Genomic DNA, 15,737 nt, shown 5'->3' with positions numbered 1-15,737 from the left:
ACTTGAAGATTTGATATCGGAAAATGACGATTTAGATGGAACTGAAAAACTGTGCAAAGTTTCAGATATTTTTGAAATGGTCGATCAGAATCGACTTGCATGCCTCCGTGGAATCCCTCAGCACTGAACTTTTCGTTCCGAGATACTAGGGTAGATGTACCAATAATAGAAGTACTAAGCACGATTGAACTTCATTTAACAGCTTAAATTCAAGAAGAGCAATTTGTGGGCTTCGTGGCCGTGCGCTTAGTGTTATCAAGCATTTAGCCGTATCGAGTCAAGGGGTGTGGGTTCGATTCCCGCTTCAGTCCGGAAAACTTTTCGTCAGGAAGGTTTTTCGACTGTGCCACTGGGCGTTGCATGCTAGTCCGTTGTCTAGTGTGGTGCTTCCTTCAAAGGGCAAATCGCCCACTGGAAGCATTAACGTGTCAGTGTCTTTTTAAAAAAAAAAAGAGCAATAAGCGTTAGTGTTGTTACGGTATATTTCGTAGATTGGATACTTGAAACAATCATGTATCTTTTTAATAATCTCATCCTGATTGCTTTCAGGAACAAGGCAGGGGAGTATACCTTGTTCTAATCATAAACAAGAATATTAAAAGCATGAATATCGCTATTCCCGGCCACGCCCATCTTTACCGTAACATGGGAAAGGGGAAGGATATGTTGATATAGCACTTACTTAACTAAGTGGAGCGTGAGTGTAGGTGGGGGTTGGGAGGGGTATAAGGTCACGTCAGGATTCGCCTGAAAAGCTAGCGATGGACCCAGAGCATTTGTGGTTAGGTGGTAATTATTTAGTCTTTTGAATGCCGGCAATCAAAAGAGAAAACAATAGTTTATTTATTGTATATATTTGGAGTAGTGATTGTCGAATTAAATTCAAGAAGAGCAATTAAGGTACATATTGTATGTTGTAACGGGAAGTAACGACCATTGACTTAATGAGAAAAATGATTTCATCGCAGTAACCAACGGCATGTCAGTGAAAAATAATACCTCCACTATTGGTACACTGTTCCTTTAGTTGCGGTATATTTTTTATTTGTGTTCCTATAGTTGCGGTATCCGTTGTTTTCTTATGGGATCCTCAACTATAGGAACACTTTACCGCAACTATTGGTACAAGCAAGGCAAGTTTTAGCAACTGAAGTGATATTTCATCAGTATTAAAGCAATTTGAACGCTGTTGTCATCTATTTCGTGTATCAACAAGCCAATACGTCGATTGTCAGTGTCGGTTCTGTGGCTAATGCAATACAATCAGTTAAAATGGCACTACCGTAACTATAGGAATATTCACAACAAATGGATCACTTACCCTAGTTAACAAACAAGCGTGGTGTTTAGTTCTTCGTCGATCCGGTGACTTATCGACCGTACGCTGAGGAAATCGGGGCTTCTTTTGACATTATTTCCACATTCTTTAACTTTGAGGATTTGTAACTCTAATAATTATGGATAGATGTTGATAATTTTTGCCTATATTTATGTTGTATATGTACGTAACAAATGTGCAAAATATGAGGCAAATCCATCAATAAATAACAAAAATGCTTGAATAGCGAAAAAAGTGTGTCCTTCAAGACAAAAAAGGGGCTACTTTGGACATTTTCACAATTTACTAATGAAATGATTTTTCCTTATAACTTTCAAACTGATTCAATAAATTGTCGTCCACTGTGATGTTATGGAACGTTTTTCATTGATAAACTTATGTAGAAAATTGCAAAGCTAGAATCAATTACACATATATGACAAATTTCAACGAAACATGCCATTCACTATTCTCAGTTTGCAGTATGAAACTTAAATTTTCAACTTCCTCTTAAATGGAACTATCAGTTACGAATGCTCGATTTTCAAGTTGACATAAACGAACCACGTAACTACTAGGTACTGCGATGATAAATGAGATATGTACAAAAACTCTTTTTTTTCTATTCTTACTGTTATATGAACGATATGTTGAAGGATCACATTAATACCGGTAACTAATTTAATACCAGTAAGTAATTTTCATTAAAAACGCAATCTATGAAGTAAAGTTTAGCAAGATCGTAAAGACGTAAGTTTGCTTTTGTAATATACTTTTAGCTTCTTAGCAGTTTAGAGCTGGCTTAAGAGTAGTTTAATTTAGGTATTTGAAAGATGCAACTGTTCTGTACTACAAATTCATGTAAAATATGACAAAAAATAGTTTTTTATAGATTATGTTGTGAATTTGTCATTGGTACGTATTGAAATGTATGTGTTTTATGTCTATTCACTTTTACAAACATTTATTTTATTATTTTAAGTTGTAAAATACACATACCAAAACATTATAATAAAATTAAAGTCGCAGAAATAAGACCTTTGATCAATTATTTTAATAAAACAACAATTTTAAGCAAAACAAATCACAAGATTTTCATGAAACATGACGATTCGATAGTTTTGTGATGCTCCCAATAAGTTTCCAAGACATGGGTAAAATTCAAACAATGTTTTTATAGCCAATGTTTTATACATTGTGAATATTTATTCGGGCTTTATTGAAATGTTTTCTTGTGTATGCTGTTATTGTTGATGTTATTCTAAGAAAAAATCATGCCCATATAGGTAGAGCATATATTGGTTAATAAAAGTGCTGAAGACACAAAATTGCTCAGATTAATATTTACGCTGCTAATATATACAAAAGGTGAGTGTCCAAAGTAGCCCCTTGAATCAAAAGTAGCCCCGTCCGACGGTATACGTTTGTGGGTTTACGGCACTCACTAAGCCTTAACAGAGCCTTTGCGGGATGTGTGGAGCTTCTGATAGAACTTCCGCGTTTCTTGAGAACGGTACAGCAACTCCATCTCTTGGCATTCCACCTCTTCCAGGCGGCGCTTTTTGTCTCGGAATAGGCGGGTTTGCTGTTTCCGCTTCAGTCTGTATCATTCCACGTTTTGTCGCGTACCATGCTGCAACATTGCAGCCAGCGCTGCATTCTCCTCCTCTAAAACCTCCTGCACGAGTTGAAATCAGAATCCAAGATCATGATTATGCACCCGGATATCATGATTCCAGTGTGTTTTCATCTTATGAAAATACACCATGATTTGGACTCACGATATCATGAGTCAGATTGTCGTAAGGCGACACAAGTTGCAGCTGAGTGCTCGAAAATCATGATTCGCGCATCCATGTCGGATTTATATATATTTCTGTTAGTCAACCCGATAAAATGAAAACTAAAAACAAAATTCGGTAGAGCATGATTCGAACAAAGAACCTTCTGATTGAGAGCCACGAACGTTACCACAGTACCAAGCTATCGTGATGAATGATCGATGCGAATGACTTGAAGCAAAGTGTACCGCTTTATGTTGTCGCTCTGAATTTCACGTTTATGAAAAATCATGATTATGACTCCAGGAACCATGATTTGTCGTCCTGATATCACGGCCTAACCAATTTATGAATTTCATGACTTGTAATTCATGGTGTGGGAATCAGATTTTTATCCGTGTGGCACTCTTCGTCGAACCAATCGTTTCTTGAGCTCCGTTCCACATATCCGACAACGCTTTCGGCAGCAGTCATTTTTGACTGTCCTCTAGCAGTTCTCAAGGGGGCGACGTCGGTTGTGTCGGAGAAGTACCGTCCATCGATCAAAACGTTGTCGATTTGCGATTCTGTCTGCTGAGGTGATCTCCAGGTGTACCGATACGGGAGGCTGTGCTGGAAATAGGTGCTACGAATGGCCATGTTCTTGGAGGCGGCAAAATCGTTCGTCAGCCGGTGGGGGCTGAACTTTCCAATCATCGGTCTGAACTCCTCCTCCTGGCCAACCTGAGCGTTCAAATCTCTTATGATGATCTTGACGTCGTAGCTTGGGCAGCGGTCGTACTCGCGTTCGAGCTGCGCGTAAAATGCGTCCTTGTCATCATCAGTGCTTCCGGAGTGTGGGCTTCTTCTTCTTGACATTAACATCCCCACTGGGACAGAGCCGGCTTCTCAGCTTAATGTTCTTATGAGCACAGTTATTAACTGAGAGCTTTCTTTGCCAAAGTTGCCATTTTTGCATTCGTATATCGTGTGACAGGTACGATGATACTCTTTGCCCAGGGAAGTCATGGAAATTTCCATTACGAAAAGATCCTGGAGGAAATTTTCATTACGAAAAGATCCTGGAACGACCGGGAATCGGACCCAGACACCTTCAGCATGGCTTTGCTTTGTAGCCGCGGACTAACCACTCGGCTAAGGATTGTGGGCTATGCACGTTGATTATGCTGAAGTTAAAGAATCGTCATTTGATTTTTAACTTGCACATTCGTTCATTGATCGGCCACCACCCGATCACGCGCCTTTGCATACCACCCATCACTATGAAAGTTGTTCCCAGCTCGCGTGTGTTTCCGCAGCTCTGGTAGATGGTATGATTACCTCTAAACGTTCGCACCAAAACGAGGCATGCGACGGCTCATTCTTCATGATTTTGAATACCTGTGACTTTTCTAGTACAATCATAGATGAATGATCACTCTGGCTAATTGTGACCGAAAATAAAGCCTGAAGTTCGAAGACACAAAAGTCAATTTGGACATATTGAGATGTAAAATTTGTGAAAAATAATGGAATCGTTCTGGTGAGCTTCGATCCCACAACCCCCAACACGCTAGACTAGGCGCGTTAATCAACTACGCCTCAGAACGGGTAAAGATTTTACAATGTCGTCGGCCACCCTGAAACCTGAGTGGACATTTGCTTATTATTATGTGAGATAAGTCACATGCCCGAAAAACCAGGAAGATTGAGCCATCGAATGTCTTGTTATGGTACAAAAACTAATGTACCCTACGATACGGGTTTCTTCGGTGGTCATTCCTGGGTTATTTCAGTGACAGCAAAGGACCAGACTGGCCATCCATTCATTATTGTGTGAGATAGATCACGTGCTCAGAAAACTAGGAAAAATGAGCCATCGTTTGCCTAGTTTCGGTACAACAACTTAAATATCGCACAATACGGGTATCTAAGGTGCAATTCTTGGGTTGTTTTGGTAGTAAAGAAGAACCAATGTGGTATTTTATCTATAATTGAACTTGAAAAGTCACAGGTATTCAAAATCATGAAGATTGAGTCGTCGAATACCTAGTGTTGGCACGAAAACCTAAATATCGCACAACACGGATATCTCCGGTGGCCATTCCTGGGTTATTTAGTGGTAATAATGAGCTAGAATGGTCATTCATCTATTATTGAACTAGAAGAGCCACAAGTATTCAAAATCATGAAGATTGAGCCGTCGCATGTCTCGTTTGGTACATAAACTGAAATGACCCCCAATACGGGCATCTCCGTGTGGTAATAGAAGCGACGTAGAATAAACTAAAATGTTAGCGACATTGAGTGAACTAAATATAATAGTAGTAGTTGATGTTTGATTCTACCCCATTACCCCGAATCCCATTACCCCGAATGCCATTAACCTGAACGCCATTACCCCGAATTCCAAAACCCCGAACGTCCCATCACCCCGAATGACATTACCCCGAATTCCAATATCGCGGGGAAATGTCATCAATATCATCATGTCATGATAATTGTAAATTCGGGGAAATTGCATTCGGGGTGATGGAATTCGGGGTAATGGTACATTCGGGGTAATGGAATTCGGGGTGATGGCAATCGGGGAAATGGCATTCGGGGTAATGGGGTAGAATCTCACCAGATTCTACCCCATTACCCCGAATCCCATTACCCCGAATGCCATTAACCTGAACGCCATTACCCCGAATTCCAAAACCCCGAACGTCCCATCACCCCGAATGACATTACCCCGAATTCCAATATCGCGGGGAAATGTCATCAATATCATCATGTCATGATAATTGTAAATTCGGGGAAATTGCATTCGGGGTGATGGAATTCGGGGTAATGGTACATTCGGGGTAATGGAATTCGGGGTGATGGCAATCGGGGAAATGGCATTCGGGGTAATGGGGTAGAATCTCACCAATACATTAAAGGTATACCAGAAAAACAAAATCAAGAAATATAAAATCAGGCGATATTTCGTGCAGAGTCAGTTGATCTACGATTGTGCTAGGAAGCGGTAGCAGAGAAAAAAACAGCATAGGAGACCAAGCCATATTGTAAACCACAGCAGCACTGCCGTGAGGTTTTTGGAATTTCCTCATTGCAGCCGGCTTGGTTCACAATATTAGCTGGTTTGATTAATATACCGAATTTCCGACGGATAAGCTAGCGAGTGGCCACGCCCTCTGTCCATCGGCATCGATCATCAGGAGGTTCGTATAGGAAAACTGGTCACGACACTCCGGTGGTCATTCCTGGGTTATTTCGGTGGTCCAGTAGAACCAAAATGGACATTTTTCTATAATTGAACAAGAAGAGTCACAGGTATTCTAAATCATGAAGAATGAGCCGTCGCATACCTAGTTTCAGGGGCCCAGATAGCCGTAGCGGTAAACGCGCAGCTATTCAGCAAGATCAAGCTGAGGGTCGTGGGTTCGAATCCCACCGGTAGAGGATCTTTTCATGTTGGAAATTCGCTCGACCACCCAGAGCATAGAGTATCTTCGTACCTGCCACACGATATACACATGCAAAAATGGTCATTGGCATAGTAAGCTCTCAGTTAATAACTGTGGAAGTGCTCATAAGAACACTAAGCTGAGAAGCAGGTTCTGTCCCAGTGGGGACGTAACGCCAGAAAGAAGAAGATACCTAGTTTCTGTACAAAAACCTAAATATGGCACAACACGGGTATCTCCGGTGGCCATTCCTGGGTTATTTCGTGGTAACAACGAGTCAGAATGGTCATTCATCTATGATTGATCTATTTCGGGATACAAAGCGCCGCCTGGAAGAGTTGGAGTGCGAAGAGATGGAGGAGCTGTATCGTTCTCAAGAAACACGAAAGTTCTACAAGAAACTGAATGCATCCCACAAAGGCTTCGTACCGCGAGCCGAAATGTGCCGTAATAAGGATGAAGGTATCTTAACGGACGAACGTGAGGTGATTGAAAGGTGGAAGCAGCACTACGATGAACACCTAAACGGCGCAGAGGAGGAAGAACAAGACAGCAGGAGGAATGGCTTCATCAGTATGGCGGATGAGGTAGACTTGCCAACTCCCACAATAGCTGAAGTTAAGGATGCTATCAAACAGCTCAAGAACAACAAAGCAGCTGGAAAGGATGGTATTGGAGCGGTACTTTTTAAAAATGGGCCCTGATAGATTGGTTACTTGTCTGCACCGATTGATAGCCAGGATCTGGGATACAGAACAGCTACCGGAGGAGTGGAAGGAGGGAATAATATACCCAATATACAAAAAGGGTGACAAGTTAGAATGTGAGAACTATCGAGCGATCACCATTCTTAATGCAGCCTATAAAGTGCTTTCCCAGATCATCTTCCGCCGTCTATCGCCACTGGCAAGCAGATTTGTGGGAAGTTATCAAGCCGGTTTTGTGGACGGGCGATCGACGACGGACCAAATCTTTATGTTACGGCAGATCATCCAAACGGGTCGCGAATATCAAGTCCCTACGCACCACCTATTCATCGATTTCAAAGCGGCCTATGATACCATCGACCGCAAAGAGCTATGGAAGATTATGGACGAGAATGGTTTTCCCGGGAAATTGACTAGACTGATCAAAGCAACGATGATAGTGTACAGTGCTGTGTGAAGATATCGGGTGCATTATCGGACCCGTTTGAAACACGCAAAGGACTTCGACAAGGCGATGGTCTTTCCTGCCTCCTGTTCAATATTGCGCTAGAAGATGTTATGAAACGGGCGGGCTTCAACATGCGGGGCACGATCTTCAATAAATCCAGCCAGTTCATTTGTTTTGCTGACGACGTGGACATTGCCGGAAGAACGATCCAGGTGGTTGCTGAACAGTAAACCAAGCTGAAACGTGAAGCAGATCGGGTTGGATTGAAGGTATATACGTCGAAGACGAAATATCAGCTGGCTGGAGGAACCGAGCGCGATAGAGCTCGCATAGGCAGACGCGTGACGATCGACGGGGATGCGTTCGAGGTGGTGGACGAATTTGTCTACCTCGGATCATTGATAACGTCGGATAACAACTGCAGCAGAGAAATTCGAAAACGTATCATTGCCGGAAGTCGGGCTTACAATGGACGCCACAAGACTTTGCGGTCTGGTAAACTTCACTTCCGTACTAAGTGTACCATGTACAAGACGCTAATGAGACCGGTAGTCCTCTACGGGCATAAGGCGTGGACAATGCTCGAAGAGGACCTGCGGAGAGGAGTTTTTGAACGACGTGTGCTTAGGACAATCTTCGGCGGAGTATGTGACAACGGCGTATGGAGGAGAAGAATGAACCACGAGCTTGCGCAACTCTACGGTGAACCCAGTATCACGAAAGTCGCCAAAGCTGAAAGGGTACGATGGGCGGGACACGTTGTGAGAATGCCCGACAACAATCCCGCAAAAATATAGTTCAACTCAAATCCGGCCGGTACAAGACGAAGGGGAGCGCAACGAGCTAGGTTGTTTGACCAAGTGGAGCAGGATCTTGGAAGTGTGGGGCGATCGAGGAATTGGAGGTTAGCAGCCATGGACCGAGTTAGTTGGCGTAACATTGTGGCACAGGTCATGTCTTGAAGGACGTAGAGCCAGCAAAAGTAATGTAAGTAAGCAGAGTCACAGGTATTCAAGATCATGAAGAATGAGCCGTCGCATGCCTACTTTTGATGCTATAACTTTGTAGTCTACGGGTTTCCCGGTGGTCATCCGGGTGCTCCAGAAGAACCAGAATAACCATCCATTCATTCTTTTGGCAAAATACATCCAACATAAAAAATTGTAAGGAATTGGACACAATTCATTTGGTTTTGGGGCATAAATCTGAGTAATTTCATCGAATTGTCCAGATTGGCCACCACCCGGGACTCTAAGAACCGGGTAATTGGTTTTTTATTAAAGAAAAAAATTATGCCAAAATATCCATTGACCGGAAAGTACCGATGTGAATTAAAAATACAGAACTGCGATGGAAGCTTATTTTTCGAATGTTCCGGATTTCCGTAACCGGGTATGAATAACTAAGTTATTTTGGAACTTCTATTCACAGTCCACGTGAATACCTATTCAACAATATGAGAACGGTTCAGATTACTTGTTTAGTTACGAAACTACTGGTCGTCAAAGTAAGGGTCTCTAAAGGGACTTTAGTCAGATGTAGCAGGTTCCCGGTGGCCACAGTGACCAAATCCGGATCTCCGGGAGGGTTTCTGAAACTAGACATGTGTGCCTTTCATTTAAGCCCAACAGAACTGAATTCGGTCAACACACTGATTTTTGCGAGCTGTTTGTAACTTTTTGTTAGGGACTAAGGAAGGTTAAAATTCTAACAAAAATGCTGTTTTTCATACGCTTTTTGGCTCTTAACTTTGTCAAACATTTGGTCGGCGTTAATTCAGAGTGGACCAAATGACATTTTGAATATTTTGAGAGAAATGGGCTTAAAGTTTAACACTTTGTAATTTTTTAACTCGTCAAAGTTTCGATTCATTATTTCTACACATCTTTGTGTTGCTTTCAAACAAAATAATGTGAAGTGATAATCATGAAAAATCATAATACAAACTTCTAATAGAAGGATTTTTTGATGGACTCTGTGTACTTGGCCCACTCTGATTGAACTGAAGACTACCGTTTGGTGATCTTGTTCACTCTGACTGAACAATTTCTAGGAAAATAACATTAATTTATTGCTTGTATGGCCAAACTGGGTGCATATCTCTAAGACAAACAAATTATCAACATCCTTCGAGATAAGTACCGTAATCTGGGGGCAAATTGATCACAATTTTACAACTTTTTGTTTTGTTATTGTCATATAAATATCGACAAAACCAAAACTCAATTGATCTTTAACAGTTTATGATATTGATTTTTCATGAAATAATATTTAACATATCATAAAAATAGTTTTAATATCAAAAAATTAAAATGACACATTGGGGCGAAATTGATCACCATATCACAAAGCAGATTTTAGAATTAAAAATTTCTCTGTCTACTAAATTTGGATATCCTGAATCTGAAAATGATGTCAAAATTCTTATAACTCGAGTATTTCATCAGTTTATTGTAAAATTAAACTTTGAAAATCTGCCTAATTCGCCTAAATGTAGGCAATTTCCCTTGAAATTAGCACACTTTTTGATATTAAATGGTTTTATTAGCAAGAAACTATATTTGCTATGATGTATGATATCAAAAATAAGTTCAGTAGTTCATACTTGAGCTTACACCACATTTTAAACACTCGAAATTAACATATAGGCATAGCACCAGTGGATTGTTTGGCACAGACATTTCCAACTGTTTTGCATACACCTTCAAAAAGTGTGAATATTTCGAAGAAAAACTGATCCTAATAAGAATGAAATAGTACAAAATCATCATAAGACAACTATAAACTTGAAAACATGGAATGTCTGTTGTGCCAATGAAACCTTCTGCATGGAATGAAATGTTTTTTGGTACCGACCTGATCAAATTCACCCCTGTGATCAATTTGCCCCCGGTTTACGGTATCGTAAATTGTTCAATACTTAATTCATATCTTCATTCAAAAAATCAGTAGCATTACGATAGCTTTAGAATTATAGTTTTGCAGGGTCAGGACATTGAAGACCAGAAACATTGAAATATGCGTTCAGTCAGAGTGGACCAAGTGAAAATTTTTAGTACCGACCAAAACATACTGGTCCAATAAGCGGGTTCTAGGACATTCCATACAGACGATATAGAACTACCAAAAACTTCTATCGGACTCTGAAAAGAACTCAAAAAATGCAATAATCAATCAGTTTATTACTGTTTGACACTTGGTCCGCTCTGTCTGCACAGAAATTGTTGCAATTTCTGACCACCCATCAAAATATAGTAAATGGTCAAAAATCAAAATAGAATGCATCGAATTAAGTAATAATAATAAATTTCTATTGATGGATGAGCAGATGAATCATTCGATGTGAAAAAATCTGACAAATTACTTGAAATGTCATTCATTTCTTCGCATTCATCAGCGCGCTGATCACTTTCGCTGTTATGGTAATAAGCACTTGGTCCACTCTGACTGCATGCGTTTATGGGTTTTTATTGATCATCCAAAGTTAATTTGTTACATATCTCTTGCAGTTTACAACATTCAATGAATCTGATCAAAGTGAAATGGAGGTAAGGCGCATCTAGTGAAAGAACAATCATATTTTTCGAAGTTTTGTACTTAGTCCACTCTGACTTAACGCCGACCAATTATCGTTTAGGCAAACTTAGACAAGAAGAATTCCATAGATTCCTTAGTCTTAAACGCGCGTTCGAGCAAGATATCTCCGCGGGGAGTGGCGGAGAGCGATTTGTACGGTATAAAGAAGATCTTCATTTAATATTCGAGGAACCTACAACAATAAGTTTCAACTTAATAAGGTTAATGACACTTCAATATAAATTTGCATCCGAAGAAATCTATATGAGAATAAGTTATCGATTAGAAAAAATATGCTGAAACCAAAAATTGCACGGGTTTTGGTGACAATTGATTAGTTGAGGTTTGAAGCAAAAATTTAAGTTTTTGGACATGTGCAGCTATTTATCGTCTGGACATGTAGAAGAACATGTTTATTTGTAAATTATCGTACGTATTCTTAACTATCTGATATAGAAGATGAATACTTGACTTTATTTTTCAACAAAAAACTCAGTTTGGAAATGGAGTTTTTGCTAGCTATTTGAAAATCTGGACCAATTTGCGGTGGCGGTGCACATCTCTAATGAGCAGCTTCCAAAGAGGGGAATCCCAAAATGTGGGAACTTCAGTACATTAAAAGGCACAAAAAAGCGCGAGAGCAATCATTGAGTTACGCATCACTGCAGTGTATGAATTCGTTCCAATCAACTAGAATGAAAATAATTATTTCATTACTTTGTGTTATCTGTTTCATGCTTGTAACGAATTTATGTTCCCCAATTGTTGACGAGGATGATTGTAAGTAGTAATCTTCACAAGCGTTATGATCATTAATCTAATAGATATGAATTCCATTCCAGCTTCCTCGTTTGGATCACCATGCTTACAGCCACCAATGAAATTTAAGAAACGTTATTTTGTGCATAACTACAATCACCTAACGTTCTTGGAAGCCTGGAGGCAGTGCCATGCCATTGGTCATCGCTTAGCTACTATTACATCTGAGGAGGATAGCCAACTCTTACAGGAAACCATAGTGAACTCTACAAACACGAAAGGTCCTTGGTATATCGGTGGCACCGATTTGGGAAATGAAGGACACTTTATATGGATATCTACCAACACGCCTGTTGGACACAAGACAGGATACTTCAACTTCTCACCCGGACAACCTGACAATGCTGGCGCAAATGAACACTGTCTTGAGATCGGTCGTTGGGGTGGTGTAGAATGGAATGATGTACATTGTCATGCGAAATCACGCTACATTTGTGAATCTGTCAGTCCAATCTGGTCGTAGAAATTTATTACTCAATGACAATAATAAATCATTTGTTTGTTTATTAGTTCAACCTTTCACAAACGAATTTCAATCTTTTAGTGCAAACCGAATCATTCCATTGCATAGTATCCGCGCGAAGTTCTACGCAGTGCTCAGTTTCCCCACGCATAACTGCTGCGTTCGGTTCACCGGAGGCCCACTTTTTGTAGGTTATCTCTTTATTGGTTAGGCCCCAGCGGAAGATTCCTGGTTTGGCTAAATCGTTGCCACCGATCCAATACCTTTCCGATGGTTCATCTCCATTGTCCCGAAGCCATTCCTCCAAGTCTTGATTGTCGTACCGGTCACGAATTTGTGCGAGCGTCATTCCCATTCCATTGCAGTAGGAAATGGCCTCGAACCACGTTCCATCCTATTACAATAAATGAATGAAATGTAAGCTCTTCTTTTTTCAACAAAAATAATACAACTTACGTCGAAAGGTATCAAGTAATTTTTCGAACCATCATTGACCGCTTCACATCGACACAAGCACATATTTTTCACCAGAATATCTGTGAAAAAAAAGCTCATATTCAAAAAACTTCAAGGAAGTTACCATCGAGAAGAAAATTACCTCGCACCGTCTGATTTCTTAGGGGATCAGCAGCAGTGAGTTTGAGAGTGCCGATTAAACAAAGCACTAGAAGTGACGATAAGAATTCCATCATGCTCCGGCGATGTTTACAACTGAACTGAATCACATCTCTGAAGCAAACCTTAAAATCGCGTGTGAAAGGGATTAGTTTGTTTCCCAACGCTGGTGGGGATTTTTTTCAATTTCAAGACAAGTTGCATTGTATGGCTGCGATGTTTGTAAAACCTTATCATGAGAGTGGACCAAATCGATAAACAACTCGGGATACTATTTTTTTCGTTTTACATTTTTGAAACATGCCGAAATGCCAAGCTCAAAAATGCATTTGATTGTTTTAATAATATGTTTTATTTTATCCTAATCATTGATCATATAATGAATATACGCTACATTATGTATATTGTGTACATTCTTTTCGATGACCTATGAATTCGAACACCTTCACGAACATGTTTTCGTCAACGAGATTATTCACCCTCAGCTAGCACATCTCGAGACAAACAGCTTTACTTCTCTTCTGAATGATGTAGTTACTGTTTCTGCTCGAGCTGAACCACTACGAACCACTGGTAGAGAGAGATCCTCCAGTACCGGACACTTAAGGCACTAAGTTCATATTACCCTATTGTGATAAATATTGTAATTTTTGTAGCATAGAACATAAATTTAAAAATATGTGTATGAATTTTGACATCACATTTTTTATTTTCAAAAACACCGACAAGTTAATGCTTCCAGTGGACGATCATGTCCTTTAAAGGAAGAAGCATCACACTAGATAACGGAGTAGCTTGCAACGCCCAGTGGCACAGTCGAAATACGTTCCTGACAAAAAGTTTTCCAGACTGAAGCGGGAATCGAACCCGCACTCCTTGATTCGATGCAGCTAAATGCTTAATAACACTAACCGCGCAACACTTAGTTGACATTTTTGATTAACCGTTTTATCTCAAATTCCGAACACAAGGCTTTTCATGACGATTTTTCAAGAAAACCTCTCAAATTTCTTTGAAGTAGATCAATCTTTCTATGATTCAAATTCTCTACAGTATGGGTTCAATTTCCACTCCAGCCGGAAGTTACTTTTCGGCAAAAGACAATTCTTCATTGGACCACTGATTGTTGCGTGTGTTCGTAGTTAAAGTAATTTATGTTAAGTTTGTGCTGCCTTTTGATAGGAGAATTTACGTATAAGTTATTTTTCGCTAATTAAATAGACTTCCATGGTCTCGTCCATAGGAGGACTTTGCTAATGTGGCATAGTTGTAAAATATAAATCGAGTATTGTTTGATCCTTCGACCTGGTTGCTTGCTCTTGCGGGGGCGAGCGACGAGGGCAGGATCAAACATGTCGCTCGTCGTTAGCGTACCACGGTGGAATAGTATCGCGGATCGCGTTAGTAGTGTTTGATCCTTTGATCTTGTCGCTTGCTCCTATGGGGGCGGGCGACGAACACTTGTTCGGCGTTCAATGCGTTTACTGAGTAATATCGCGAATCCGATTAGGCGCATTAATTTCAAATTATATACTTATCGTTTACCAAAATGAGTCCTTTACCCAACCCTTTCCCATATCCAAACTCCCAGTGTCTACTTGTGGAAGTTCAGAGGACTCCTCGGCTTCTATAAAGCAAGTAACACGTCAACATTTCCCTCCCGTCTCCAAATTGACCTGCATTCGGACGCAGCCGGCGCCGTTATTGTTTGTTATAATAATGAGAGCACCAGTACTTACACGTTGAGGATGCTACTGATCCCGAGTTTTGTCTGTTGGTAAGTACAGCTGTTCTCGCAATAACGGAGTAGCATCTGCGGGCGGTCAATCATGCTCATGCTCATGCTCATAGTTGTACAATATAAATCGTTCGATATATTTTCACAAATGTTAACAAAGATTGACTGGACTTTGATGATGATAATTGGATTTCGGCTTTCAGTCACGAATTAAGCGTTGACTATTTTAAATCATTGCCAACGTTTCGATCCAGTTGTTGGGATCTTCTTCAGGGCCTGTTGTTTATTGTGTAAATTAAAAAAGGTAGTGTCGTGTTACATGGATTTGTGTTTCTTCTACTCACTCGATATGAATCAACTTGTCGTTTATTCGTGTAGCGCACACGGTGTTTGTCTCGATTGGGTATCGCACGGGTCTTACTGTAGGGTCATAACAGCTATTAGGATTTGGTTTTGTATTATAATTGGGTTGGACTAGCTTACTTCATCACCAGCACCCTATATCGGATGGTGGGTGGGTGGTACGAAACAAGAACTTTACACTAGAAAATTTGGCGAAATACAACACTGTGCCTGTTGTCTATTGCCGTCTACTAATCACTGTGGGGTATGCATATTCGGTGTAGTTTGGGTGGTGGTGTGTGTATGTGTTTGTGAAGTGTCAATATTATTCTGGTTATGTCTGCTATAACGATTTGTTGACGATTTGTTTCATTGATCGCGTCCGTAAATTTAGCATCACTCGAAGTAGCGAAGAGCAAGTACAACTCATCCACCAACACCTGAGCAAGAATGATTACTCCCACACTCTCATCAACCGACTTTTGCATCAACCACC

At 40.4% G+C, this 15,737-nt stretch overlaps 1 protein-coding gene and 2 long non-coding RNA genes across 3 annotated transcripts; 1 reads left to right on the top strand and 2 right to left on the bottom strand.

The window, feature by feature from the left end:
• The first annotated feature begins 11,774 nt into the window (after nucleotides 1–11,774).
• On the top strand, nucleotides 11,775–12,592 carry LOC5575053. The gene is made up of 2 exons (XR_002500163.1): nucleotides 11,775–12,044; nucleotides 12,107–12,592. It is a non-coding gene; the product is annotated as an uncharacterized LOC5575053 (long non-coding RNA).
• LOC5564288 (collectin-11) lies at nucleotides 12,523–13,291 on the bottom strand. The gene is made up of 3 exons (XM_001648588.3): nucleotides 13,145–13,291; nucleotides 13,003–13,082; nucleotides 12,523–12,940 (listed from the first exon to the last, which is right to left on the bottom strand). Exons 1-3 carry the CDS (start codon nucleotides 13,236–13,238, stop codon nucleotides 12,590–12,592), a joined length of 525 nt encoding a protein of 174 aa, XP_001648638.1. The 5' UTR covers nucleotides 13,239–13,291; the 3' UTR covers nucleotides 12,523–12,589.
• A 1,786-nt stretch (nucleotides 13,292–15,077) lies between these two features.
• Nucleotides 15,078–15,424, bottom strand: LOC110675424. The gene is made up of 3 exons (XR_002499482.1): nucleotides 15,383–15,424; nucleotides 15,244–15,319; nucleotides 15,078–15,175 (listed from the first exon to the last, which is right to left on the bottom strand). It is a non-coding gene; the product is annotated as an uncharacterized LOC110675424 (long non-coding RNA).
• Between the last annotated feature and the right edge of the window lie 313 nt (nucleotides 15,425–15,737).

This window comes from Aedes aegypti, chromosome 2 (assembly GCF_002204515.2).
Source record: "Aedes aegypti strain LVP_AGWG chromosome 2, AaegL5.0 Primary Assembly, whole genome shotgun sequence".
NCBI classification, from domain to species: domain Eukaryota; kingdom Metazoa; phylum Arthropoda; class Insecta; order Diptera; family Culicidae; genus Aedes; species Aedes aegypti.
The sequence above is the reverse complement of the archived record's forward strand: the minus strand, read 5'-3'. Positions and strand labels throughout refer to the sequence as shown.